At 44.5% G+C, this 12580-nt stretch overlaps 1 protein-coding gene across 2 annotated transcripts in view; it reads right to left on the minus strand.

The window, feature by feature from the left end:
* CAPZB (capping actin protein of muscle Z-line subunit beta) overlaps positions 1-12580 on the minus strand; it is a 79416-nt gene that overhangs the window by 41169 nt on the left and 25667 nt on the right. For both annotated transcript variants that reach the window (XM_070759474.1, XM_070759475.1), the window contains exon 2: positions 9685-9774. In XM_070759474.1, the coding sequence (XP_070615575.1) occupies positions 9685-9774 (90 nt within the window). The remainder of the gene's footprint in view (positions 1-9684; positions 9775-12580) is intronic.

Genomic DNA, 12580 nt, shown 5'->3' on the forward strand with positions numbered 1-12580 from the left:
AACATCAGTTCTGTGTTTAATCCGCAGCTCACCTTTTTGCCATAAACGTATAAAGGGCGAGCTGCCCGCATTCTTTCCTGCTTCTTGCAACCGATTGTAAAAATATGTGCTTACTTTGGCCAGCTGGGAGAGAGGGAGATGTAGAGGCTGATCCATCTTTTGCAGATCCAAATCGATCTGGTGGAACTGTCCAGCTCCATCTTTATTCTATTCTATTTTATATTTTAGAGTTTATATTTTATATTTTTTTATATTTTTTTATTTCTATATTTTTTATGTTTTATATTTTTATTTTATATTTTATTTTATACACTGCTCAAAAAATAAAGGGAACACTTTAAAAAAAAAGATAACTTCAAGTAAATCAAACTTCTGTGAAATCAAACTGTCCACTTACAGGAAGCAACACTGATTGACAGTCAATTTCACATGCTGTTGTGCAAATAAGAACATAAGAACATAAGATGAGCCATGCTGAATCAGGCCAAAGCCCATCGAGTCCAGCATTCTGTGTCACACAGTGGCCCATCAATTGTCTGTGGGGATCTTGAGTAGAAAGAGAAGGCAAAACCCTCCCTTTCCCTTGACCCCCAACAAATGGGACCCAAGGGAACTCTGCCTGCCTCAAGCAACATAAAGGCGGCACATGGACATCCGTTTCAATAACCACCGACACACTTGGCATCCATGAATCTGTCTAATCCTGCTTTGAAGCTATCAGGGCTGACAGCTGTCACGACCTCTTCTGGAAGTGAATTCCATAAACCAAAGACCCTCTGGGTGAAAAAACATTTCCCTTGATTTGTCCTCACTTTCTTACCTATGAGCTTTAGGGAGTGCCCCCTTGTCCTAGTATTATGTGATAGAGAAAAGAATTTTTCTCTATCCACCTTTTCTATCCCATGCATGATTTTATACACTTCGATCAAGTCACCCCTTAAACATCGTCTTTCAAGGCTGAAGAGACCAAGGTGTTGCAACCTGGTTTCATAAGGGAGGGGCTCCATTTCCTTGATCATTTTTGTTGCCCTTTTTTTGCACCTTTTTTGCTTCCATTTTGCAAGTGGAATAGTTGTGCAAATGAAATATTCAATGAGAATATTTCATTCATTCAGATCTAGGATGTGTTATTTGAGTGTTCCCTTTAATTTTTTAGGCAGTATATTTTAATTTAATTTTATTTTAATTTTATTTATTTATATTATATTATATCATATTATTTATTTATTTTATATTTTACTTTTATTTTATTCTATTTATTCAATTCTATTTTATTTATTTAATCTTATTTTATTTAAGGTGGCTTCTGTCCCAATGCATAACTCAGCCTGTCTGGATTCATTTGTAGTAAGAGGACCTAAGATTAATGGCTTGGTGGTAATCCGAGACGTTTCCTTTTACAGAAACTGGCTTGCGCTGAGGGAGGTGAAGTTAATTTTGGCCAAAGCCCTCGTTTCAGCTGAGGACCCCAAATTTGGAGACCCTGTGGTTGCTCCAGCATTTGAGACATGGCAACTGCTTCATTCAGAAGGTCACTCAGAAAAGGACACCAGATTCACCAATGCCTTTAAAAAAAAAATCTGCCAGCTCTTCCCACTGAGGGGCTAAAACCTGGAACACAAACACCCAAGGTTAGGGTTCGGGTTTAAAATTTTAGAGAGTGTAACCGGGGGCATCTCCCAGGTTGTTATTTTGGGACAAAGTGGTGGACTCAGACAACCTACAAGATAAAGGGAGGTACTAACACCACTTTAGAATGCCTTGTTAATACTGTTTTTGGTCACCACATTTTTGAAAAGAGGTTGAGACTCTAGAAAGAGTGCAGAAAAGAACAACAAAGGGGGACCAGAGGCTAAAACATATGATGAAGGGTTGCAGGAAGTGGGCATGTCTAGTCTAGGGAAGAGAAGGACCAGGGGCGACAGGATAGCAGTCTTCCAATATTTGAGGGGCTGCCACAGAGAAGAGGGGGTCAAGCTATTTTCCAAGGCACTTGAAGACCAAACAAGGAATCATGGATGAAAACCGAATAAGGAGAGATTCAACCTGGAAATAAGGAGGAACTTTCTGACACTGAGAGCAAACAACCCATGGAACAGAAGTTGCCTTCAGAAATTGTCCAGTCAACGAAGCAGTGGAAGTGATGTGCCGGTGCCTGGAGGCTGTTGGGGACTGGATGGGTGTCAACAAACTCAAACTCAATCCAGACAAGACGGAGTGGCTGTGGGTATTGCCTCCCAAGGACAATTCCATCTGTCCGTCCATTACCCTGGGGGGGGGAACTATTGACCCCCTCAGAGAGGGTGTGCAACTTGGGCGTCCTCCTCGATCCACAGCTGACATTGGAACATCATCATTCGGCTGTGGGGAGGAGGGCGTTTGCCCAGGTTCGCCTGGTGCACCAGTTGCAGCCCTATTTGGACAGGGAGTCATTGCTCACAGTCACTCATGCCCTTATCACCTCGAGGTTCGATTACTGCAACGCTCTCTACATGGGGCTACCTTTGAAAAGTGTTCAGAAACTCCAGATCGTGCAGAACGCAGCCGCGAGAGCCATCATGGGGCTTCCCAGATTCGCCCACGTATCTACAACACTCCGTGGCCTGCATTGGCTGCCGATCAGTTTCCGGTCACAATTCAAAGTGTTGGTCATGACCTTTAAAGCCCTACATGGCATTGGACCAGAATACCTCCGGAACCGCCTGCTACCGCACGAATCCCAGCGGCCGATAAGGTCCCACAGAGTTGGCCTTCTCCGGGTCCCGTCGACTAAACAATGTCGTCTGGTGGGCCCCAGGGGAAGAGCCTTCTCTGTGGCGGTCCCGGCCCTCTGGATTCAACTCCCCCCCGGAGATTAGAACTGCTCCCACCCTCGTTGTCTTCCATAAACTACTTAAGACCCACCTATACTGCCAGGCATGTGGGATTTGAGACACCTTTCCCCCAGGCTTATTATATATTAGTGATAAGAAGAAGAAAAACTGCGGCATCACGAAGATACAGGGAATAATAAATGCATTAATGGGAATAAGGAGATTGCTGACCATTTCAATAGCTACTTCTGTTCAGTTTTCTCAAAAGACACCTTACAAAATAATACTATAGAGGGATATAGCATTGCTTCCAGCTGTACGGATTCAGCTCCAGTGATCTTAGAAGCCGATGTCTTGGAAGAACTTGAACGATTAAAGATAAATAAGGCAATGGCTCCAGATGGCATCCACCCCAGAGTTCTTAAAGAACTCAGATCTGTCATTGCTACCCCCCTGACTGGTTTGTTTAACCAATCCTTGTTAACAGGAGAAGTTCCTGAGGATTGGAGAATGTCCAGAGTTGTGCCTATCCACAAGAAGGGCAGTAGAGAAGAAGCTGGTAACTACAGGCCAGTTAGCTTGACATCAGTTGTAGTTAAAATGATGGAGACTCTACTCAAAAAGAGGATAAATCAGCACCTAAAAAACAATAACTTATTGGACCCAAATCAGCATGGCTTTACTGAAGGCAAATCATGTCAGACTAATCTCATTGATTTCTTTGAATATGTCACAAAGGTGTTGGATGAAGGTGGTGCCGTGGATATTGCCTACCTGGACGTCAGCAAAGCCTTTGATACGGTTCCACATAAAGAGCTGATAGATAAATTAGTGAAGATTGGACTTAATCCCTGGATAGTACAATGGATTTGCAGCTGGCTGAAGCGTAGACATCAGAGAGTTATTGTTAACGGCGAGTATTCTGAGCAGAGTCAGGTTACAAGCAGTGTGCCACAAGGGTCTGTTCTGGGTCCTATTCTTTTTAATATGTTTGTGAGTGACATAGGGGAAGGTTTGGTAGGGAAGGTTTGCCTATTTGCCGATGACTCTAAAGTGTGCAATAGGGTTGATATTCCTGGAGGCGTCTGTAATATGGTAAATGATTTAGCTTTACTAGATAAATGGTCAAAGCAATGGAAACTGCAGTTTAATGTTTCCAAATGTAAAATAATGCACTTAGGGAAAAGGAATCCTCAATCTGAGTATTGTATTGGCAGTTCTGTGTTAGCAAATACTTCAGAAGAAAAGGATTTAGGGGTAGTGATTTCTGAAAGTCTCAAAATGGGTGAACAGTGCAGTCAGGCGGTAGGGAAAGCAAGTAGGGTGCTTGGCTGCATAGCTAGAGGTATAACAAGCAGGAAGAGGGAGATTATGATCCCGCTATATAGAATGCTGGTGAGACCACATTTGGAATACTGTGTTCAGTTCTGGAGACCTCACCTACAAAAAGATATTGACAAAATTGAACAGGTCCAAAGACGGGCTACAAGAATGGTGGAAGGTCTTAAGCATAAAACGTATCAGGAAAGACTTAATGAACTCAATCTGTATAGTCTGGAGGACAGAAGGAAAAGGGGGGACATGATCGAAACATTTAAATATATTAAATGGTTAAATAAGGTCCAGGAGGGAAGTGTTTTTAAAAGGAAAGTGAACACAAGAACAAGGGGACACAATCTGAAGTTAGTTGGGGGAAAGATCAAAAGCAACATGAGAAAATATTATTTTACTGAAAGAGTAGTAGATCCTTGGAACAAACTTCCAGCAGACGTGGTAGATAAATCCACAGTAACTGAATTTAAACATGCCTGGGATAAACATATATCCATCCTAAGATAAAATACAGAAAATAGTATAAGGGCAGACTAGCTGGACCATGAGGTCCTTTTCTGCCGTCAGACTTCTATGTTTCTATGTTTGGTATGTATGTGCTGTTTGGTTTGTAATTATGATAGGGTTTTTAGTTTTTTTTAATATTAGATTTGTGCCAGTATAATATTGTTTTTATCATTGTTGTGAGCCTCCCCGAGTCTTCGGAGAGGGGCGGCATACAAATCTAATAAATTATTATTATTATTATTATTATTATTATTATTATTTATCACTAGAAGCTTTCAAGAAGAGACTGGACTGCCATCGGTCAGAAATGGTGGAGGGTCTTCTGCTCGGGTGGGGAGTTGGACTAACTAACCTACAAGGCCCCTTCCAACGTTAATCTGTAAATTTGTAAGATCCACAGCCAACTGCTTTGGTTCCTGAGCAGCAAAGGAGGAAAATAAGAGTGCAGTGCTGCAAGCTACTTCTGCTAATCACCAGCTGCCAACAGTTTGGCAGATCGAATCTCAGTAGGCTCAAGGTTGACTCAGCCTTCCATCCTTCCAAGGTCGGTAAAATGAGGACCCAGATCATTGGGGGCAATACATGCTGACTCTGTAAACTGCTTAGAGAGGGCGTTAAAAGCACTGTGAAGTGGTATATAAATCTAAATGCTAATGCTAAAATGGGTGGCCAGCAAACAGGCCAAAGCCATGAATGCTTCCATGCCCAGTTCTCACTTTCTTGTCTTTTCCCCTATTTACACAACCAGATTACAACGCTGTCCATCTCTCTCTCTCTCTCTCTCTCTCTCTCTCTCTCTCTCTCACACACACGCACACACACACACACACCAGTGTGTCCAGGGGAAAAGCATTTTGAATTTCCCTGACATTTCCCTGTAACTTGCGATCTAGTTAAGGCGAAGCCGTTAGATGACGTCATACCAAACGGCTAAGCCATGGAGAAATAGCAGAGAAAGTAAGTGGTTGCCACAGTTATGCTCATTTTGGCTTGACTCTGCCAGGCAGCGCAATCTGTTTTTTGTTTTTTACATGATTTTCCCCTGACTTATAAACATTTTAATACAGTTTACTTTTTCCCCTGATTTATTCCAGTTTTTTTTTCACGAATTCCCTGATAATTCCCTGATATTTCCCTAACTGCTGATTTCCCTGATAATTCCGCGATTTCCCTGTTTTCCAGGTTTGCTGGACATCCTGAACGCACACAAACACACACACAGAAAGAGAGAGAGAGAGATACAACAATAAATTCTGCATGTGTGTGCCTCAGTCACACACACAGAAATGAATCTGCACGGCAAGGACAAAATGTTGCTTCAGGCATGCCTGGCGCTTCAGACACTTTCCACTAGCAGGGAGAGCTCTCTCGTTTCTCTCTCTCTCTCTCTCTCTCTAGGCCCTACAGCCCACTTTCTAAATTCCTCCGCTTCCCCAAGATGCCAAGCTGCCTGTTGAGTGATCATTAAGTGTTCCTCTCCAAGTTGGGAAGACCAGCACGCACAACGGTCCTATTTTCAGGACCGGGGCTTCCAGAGACCCTCTTGACTGACAAGAGCACTAATGAACTCTAATTACAAACTCAGCAGCCCGTGAAAGCCACGGGAAGACAGCTGGGGCTAATGGGCCGAGGAGGAGGGTTCACCCGCCAGAGGTTTAGGAGAAAGGGCGCTGACCCAGAAAGGACCCCGCCATGCCTGCCTCATGTTCAAGTTAGCTCTTCTCCTCGGTCAGCACAAATCGCATCTGGCAAGGCCATCAACAACCGCCCCAAGGACCACGGACCACAGCGCTAAGCGGCAGACATCAAGCTTGGCCTTTGGGGTGCCAGCTGAAGGAATTGATGGGGAGCATTTATTTCGCTAGACGACCTCAATGGCCTTCCTAAAATTGGGAAGAGGGGGAGAGATGCAAGGCCGGCCTGACAGTGGCCGCGCTCAGACAGGTAAAACTGACATTACCCCCACCCTCCAAAAATAGGAGAGAAACCCACCCAGAAAACCCAGAGCAATGAATCTTGCATATCTTGTTCTTCTTCCTTACCCTGTTTCCCCAAAAAATAAGACCTCCTCTGATGATAAGCCCAATCAGCCAAGGCCAAACGCTTATTTCAGGGTCCAAAAAATATAAGACTGTTCGGCTGGCGTGTCTCAACCGCCTGTAATTACAGGGTAATTAGTCCAGGAAGACACACACAACACGATAAAAGGACAACCCAAAAGTTTTTATAAACAGAAAAACAGAAACAGCTCCCTTTTTAAATGTCAAACGGATTTTCTGGTACACATAAGGCACAGGTTAAATGCAGTCCAATTGCTCACCCAATAACTGGGAAATTGAGTCCAATGCTAAAGTCCAGAGAGTCCACACACACAATCCTGAACAGCAAAAACCACGATCTTGACGAAACAATGAATCAGATAAACTGCCATGAGGCTAAAGCACCAGGCTGCACTAATTACAGCAGCCCCACCCTACCACAGGTGGCCTCATTTTCTCTTGTAATAATCCTTCAGTTGTTGTCTCCTTTGCATCACTCTACGCATGCATGGATGTGTCATTAATTCTTGTTCAGAATCCAGGGATGATACAGATGACTGATCTCCTCCTGGGCTGTCTGCCAAACTCCCCTCTTCCCTGTCACTCACGCTTCCTTGGTCAGAGGAGACTTCGTCGGCAGATTCTACTAGGAGCAAAACAGGCCTGCGGCATGTGGATGTCTCCCCCACATCAACCTCCACATTCCCTGGGGCAGAGCTAACCACAACATAAGACAGGGTCTTATTTTCTTGAAAACATGGTATCTAGCTGTCCATCCATCCATCCATCCATCCATCATCTAACCTGTTTCCTCCAAAATAAGACCTCCCCTGATAATAAACTCAATCGGGCTTTTGGGTGCATGGCAATAAGGCCAAGCACTTATTTCAGGGGTCAAAAAATATAAGACAGGGTCTTATTTTCTGGAAAACGTGCTATCTATCCATCCATCCGTCTATCTATCCACCCATCATCTGTCACACACGCATCTAATTATCTGTCCATCAATCCATCTATCTACCTTGTTTCCCCCAAAATAAGACATCCTATGACAACAATAACAACAATAATAATAAGGCTTTTGAGTGCATGGTAATAAGGCCAAGCACTTATTTCAGGATTCAGAAAAATATAAGATAGGGTCTTATTTTCTGGAAAACATGGTATCTATCTGCCCATGCATCCATCCATCATCTGTCACACACAAATATAATTATGTGTCCACCCCCCCCTCCCTCCCTCCCTCCCTCCACTACCCTGTTTCCTCCAAAATAAGACCTCCCCTGATAATAAGCCCAATCGGGTTTTTGAGTGCATGGCAAAAAGGCCAAGCACTTATTTCAGGGGTCAAAACAATATAAGACATAAGATTTTATTTTGGGGTAAACACAGTTGTTAAGTAGAAAGCAATAACAAAGGTGGGCTTTGAGAGTACCTTTGCAAGTGCAGCTTTGGGGCTCCACCTCAAAGGTGGTTTGCTCAAATGGGCATCCAACACTGGGTTTTGAATTCTCCTAGGGAACACAGAGACCCCGGGAGGATGAAATTGTCATGCCCCCGTCAGTGCTTGAATCTGCAGAGGAAGACGAGCTAGAACTGGAGCCCATGGAGATCGAGGAGGTGGCTTCATTGGCTTGGGAGGAAAACGGGGAAGAGCAGGCCCAGCCAGGCCAGAGCCTTTCAGGATTGGGATGGCTCACAGGCAGGGAGGGACAGGATGACCAAGCAAGGCTAAGCAGTGAACATGAGAGAAAGAGCTCAGGCAATAAGCAAGAACCAGCCCTCCTGATCCTCGAGCACGGAGAGTGGAGAGAAGGTGAGAACAGTTGCAGACTGACTCAGCTACTTGGGAAGAGACTGCCCCGCCTCTCTTCGCAAGGCACACCTGGGGACTGAGACTTGAAGGAGACACTGTGGGGAGGAGCGTGCGTGGGAATAAAGACTGAATTCCTGGAGTGTTGATGTTTGAACTTTCCTGGATTCCTTGCATTCTTTCTGGATTTCTGGATTACTTGCCTTGCTCCTTTGCTTCCTAGACTCCTCAACTTGCCCTGCTGGATTTCCTGCTTTGCAGCCATTGTGTTGGACTACAGAGGCGACAGCGACGGCTGTGTGTGTGTGTGATCATTTTGCTCTGGGACTTGCCAGAAATGTGGGAGCATTTGGGGAAATTTGGAGCAATAAAGAGGCAGTTTGAACTGCCAAGCTGCCTGTGTGGCCTTTGTCCCATGCTCCAGGTCATCACAGAAATATAAACAAATCGACAGAGCTCAGACATGCCCCCAACCCTCTCAAACAAGACGGGAAAGGAGGAGGAGGAGGAGCAGGAGGAGGAGGAGCAGGAGGAGGAGGAGCAGGAGGAGATAATTGACGGCAGAAAAAGACCTCATGGTCCATCTAGTCTGTCCTTATAGTATTTCCTGTATTTTATCTTAGGATGGATGGATGTTTATCCCAGGCATATTTAAATTCAGTTACTGTGGATTTACCAACCACGTCTGCTGGAAGTTTGTTCCAAGCATCTAATACTCTTTCAGTCAAATAATATTTTCTCATGTTGTTTCTGATCTTTCCCCCAAACATAGAAAACTGATGGCAGAAAAAGACCTCATGATCCATCTAGTCTGCCCTTATACTATTTCCTGTAATTTCATGGATCTATGTTTATTCCAGGCATGATTAAATTCAGTTCCTGTGGATTTACTAACCACGTCTGCTGGAAGTTTGTTCCAAGCATCTAATACTCTTTCAGTCAAATAATATTTTCTCATGTTGTTTCTGATCTTTCCCCCAACTAACCTCTGATTGTGCCCCTTTGTTCTTGTGTTTACTTTCCTATTAAAAACACTTCCCTCCTGAACTTTATTTAACCCTTTAAATGTTTCAATCATGTTATTCAATCATGTTATAATTAAAGAGGTGAGGGAATCTTTTGGATCTATCGGATCTCTTGTGCAGGGTCTAATGTGTGCACTCGATGCCCGCCTACTCACCAAATCGATCAGGTCACTGAGGTTTTTCTCTATTTGCTGGGGAGGAAGACGCCTCATCAAATCCAAAGCACAGTCCAGTTGTTGTTCACTCTGGGAAGGGATTGGGGGGGGGGAGGAGAAAGTGAGGTACAACAAATTTAGCAAACATAAATTCAACTTGAGGACTGGCCAACCGGTGAGGTGAGCTGATCTCACAATCAAACATGAGACAGATCATCATCATCATCTTTTAACGACCCCATAAACCATTGCACGGTGGAATCTGAGCAACTGAATGGAGCTAACAGAGTGTTTTACTGGCCCACTGTCCTTCCCCATCGCCAATGCAGAGTTTTGTCCAGCAGATAGATTCTCATTGTGGCCCAGAGAGAAAAATATCTGCCTCTACCTATCGAACTCACAGCATCCTGATTGTGAGGCAAGAGCTCCACCTCTAGGCCACCCTAGACGTCATACAGATGCTGGGATGGAAACGGGGGCCTTGAGTTTGCAAAGCCAGGAGTCTTGCGATATGTTGTGCCTTTTGGGCACATGGATGACAAAGTCCATCAGTCCTGGGATGTAATCAACATTGGTCAAACTCTCTGCCAAGTGGAGATTCAACCAATGCACATGATGGATCAGGGGACAGCTACACCCAAGACAGCCCCCCCCCTCCCACAAACAACCTGGCAATTCAGCATCAGTCTTACCACCACCACCTGTCTCCACCCAGGAACCAAATCTTCCTATTACCCCAACAAAGATGGACGAGAAAGTGGCAGGCACTGCTTTGGGGGTGGGCTTTTGGATGTGTCTGTACTGTACTTTCATTCTTCTTCCACCACCCAACTCCAAGGCAAAACCAAAAAATGCAGAAAAAATAACACGTCAAAAAAAGATTTCCACCGGGACCAAGTTGCCTATCAAGAAAGAAGACAACTTGTGTTTGACTTCGCAACGCCCCTCCTCCTCCCACAGAGTTGGAATTTCCACCCCGCCCCACCGCTGTCCAGAACTCATAGTGGATAAAAATCAATGTTTTTTTAAAAATAAAAAAAATTCTGCTTATTTTTTAAAATTTAAAATCAGATTTTTTCCATCAAATTAATTTTAACAAAAATGCTTTGGAATTAAAAAAAATCTATCTAGTTTTCTATTTAAGATACATTAATAATTTAGTTTATTCAGCATGAAACGGAGCTTAGTTGTGCAGCGTGAGGCTGTATATTCTGCAATATTGGGATTGTCAGCAAGTCAATGGCAGGTCAGAGGAGGAGCCGTGGCGGCACAGAGACGACAGTTGCTCTTTAAAAATCACGATTTAAATCGAATTGATTTAAACCATGATTTTTAAATCGACCGGATTTAGATCGGCTGAATTTTAAATCAAACCCAGCCTGTCGGAACCACTCAACTGACAAGATGCAAAAGAAGGAAGAAACTGCTGCCTTGCAGTACTGTTACTGTAAGGCGCTGTCCCTCATTAGAAAATGCTTTCCATTTTTCCTGCTTCACAGAAGCCAGAAATGGCAGCCGTCCACCACGTCTGGAGCCAACTCTTCGGCAGACATTCTTCGGAGGTCACCACTAGAGCTCCTCAAACAGACCACCGGATACCTCCATGACGGTATCAAACCAGTGCTGGTTTGTCTCCTGAGGGTTACAGGTTTGCGTTTCAACAGCTCCAAAGCCCGTTGGAGCCTCCAAAACCAGCGCTGATTGATTCAAACGTTGGTAGCTTACTCAGAATAGAGCTGGAAGTCTTGTAGTTGAAGCAGAAGATGTTAAGAGATTCATGAACTGGGAGAGCCAGGTTAAATGAATAGGCATAGCAACTAAGTCAGCCAATGGGAGCTAATTGCAGAGAATTGAAACTGGAAATTTAAGCTTAATGCTGGGCATGGCTCATCCCACTCTGCACTCTCCTAACGCTGCTGAAATGAAACTACAGTGGTATCTCTACCTACAAACGCCTCTACTTACGAACTTTTCTAGATAAGAACCGGGTGTTCAAGATTTTTTTGCCTCTTCTCGAGAACCGTTTTGCACTTACAAACCCGAGCCTCTGAAACTGTAACCGGAAAAGGCAGGGAGAAGCCTCTGTGGGGCCTCTCTAGGAATCTCCTGGGAGGAAACAGGGCCAGAAAAGATGGGGAGAAGCCTCTGTGGGGCCTCTCTAGGAATCTCCTGGGAGGAAACAGGGCCAGAAAAGATGGGGAGAAGCCTTCATGGGGCCTCTCTAGGAATCTCCTTGGAGGAAACAGGGCCAGAAAAGATGGGGAGAAGCCTCTGTGGGGCCTCTCTAGGAATCTCCTTGGAGGAAACAGGGCCGGAAAAGATGGGGAGAAGCCTCTGTGGGGGCCTCTCTAGGAATCTCCTGGGAGGTAACAGGGCCAGAAAAGGCGTGGAGAAGCCTCCGTGGGGCCTCTCTAGGAATCTCCTGGGAGGAAACAGGGCCTCCACCCTCCCTGTGGTTTCCCCAATTGCACACATTATTTGCTTTTACATTGATTCCTATGGGGAAAATTGCTTCTTACAAACCTTTCTACTTAAGAACCTGGTCACAGAACGAATTAAGTTCATAAGTAGAGGTACCACTGTAACTGTTTTCTGCTGTCTGAAACTGCTTGAGGAAGTTGCTAATGGTATTGTAAATTCATCTGTTATTCTGTTTATAAAGAAGTTTATGAATCTCTGTGTGCTTCTGGTTTTGATTTTGCAACAGAAGACCCTATACTATTAATGACAAAGCTTTTTTTGCTCATGTGCCAAAAGGGTGAATGCATGTGCCCACACCCAGAATGCAATATTCTCCTCATTCCTGCAATGCCCCCCCCCCCCCCCACATGTGCACAAGCCTCCAGATGTCCTGTAGGCCTGTAGGGCTGTTCTTCGCTCTCCCCAGGGTTCAGGG

Source organism: Erythrolamprus reginae, chromosome 8, assembly GCF_031021105.1.
Source record: "Erythrolamprus reginae isolate rEryReg1 chromosome 8, rEryReg1.hap1, whole genome shotgun sequence".
NCBI lineage: Eukaryota > Metazoa > Chordata > Lepidosauria > Squamata > Dipsadidae > Erythrolamprus > Erythrolamprus reginae.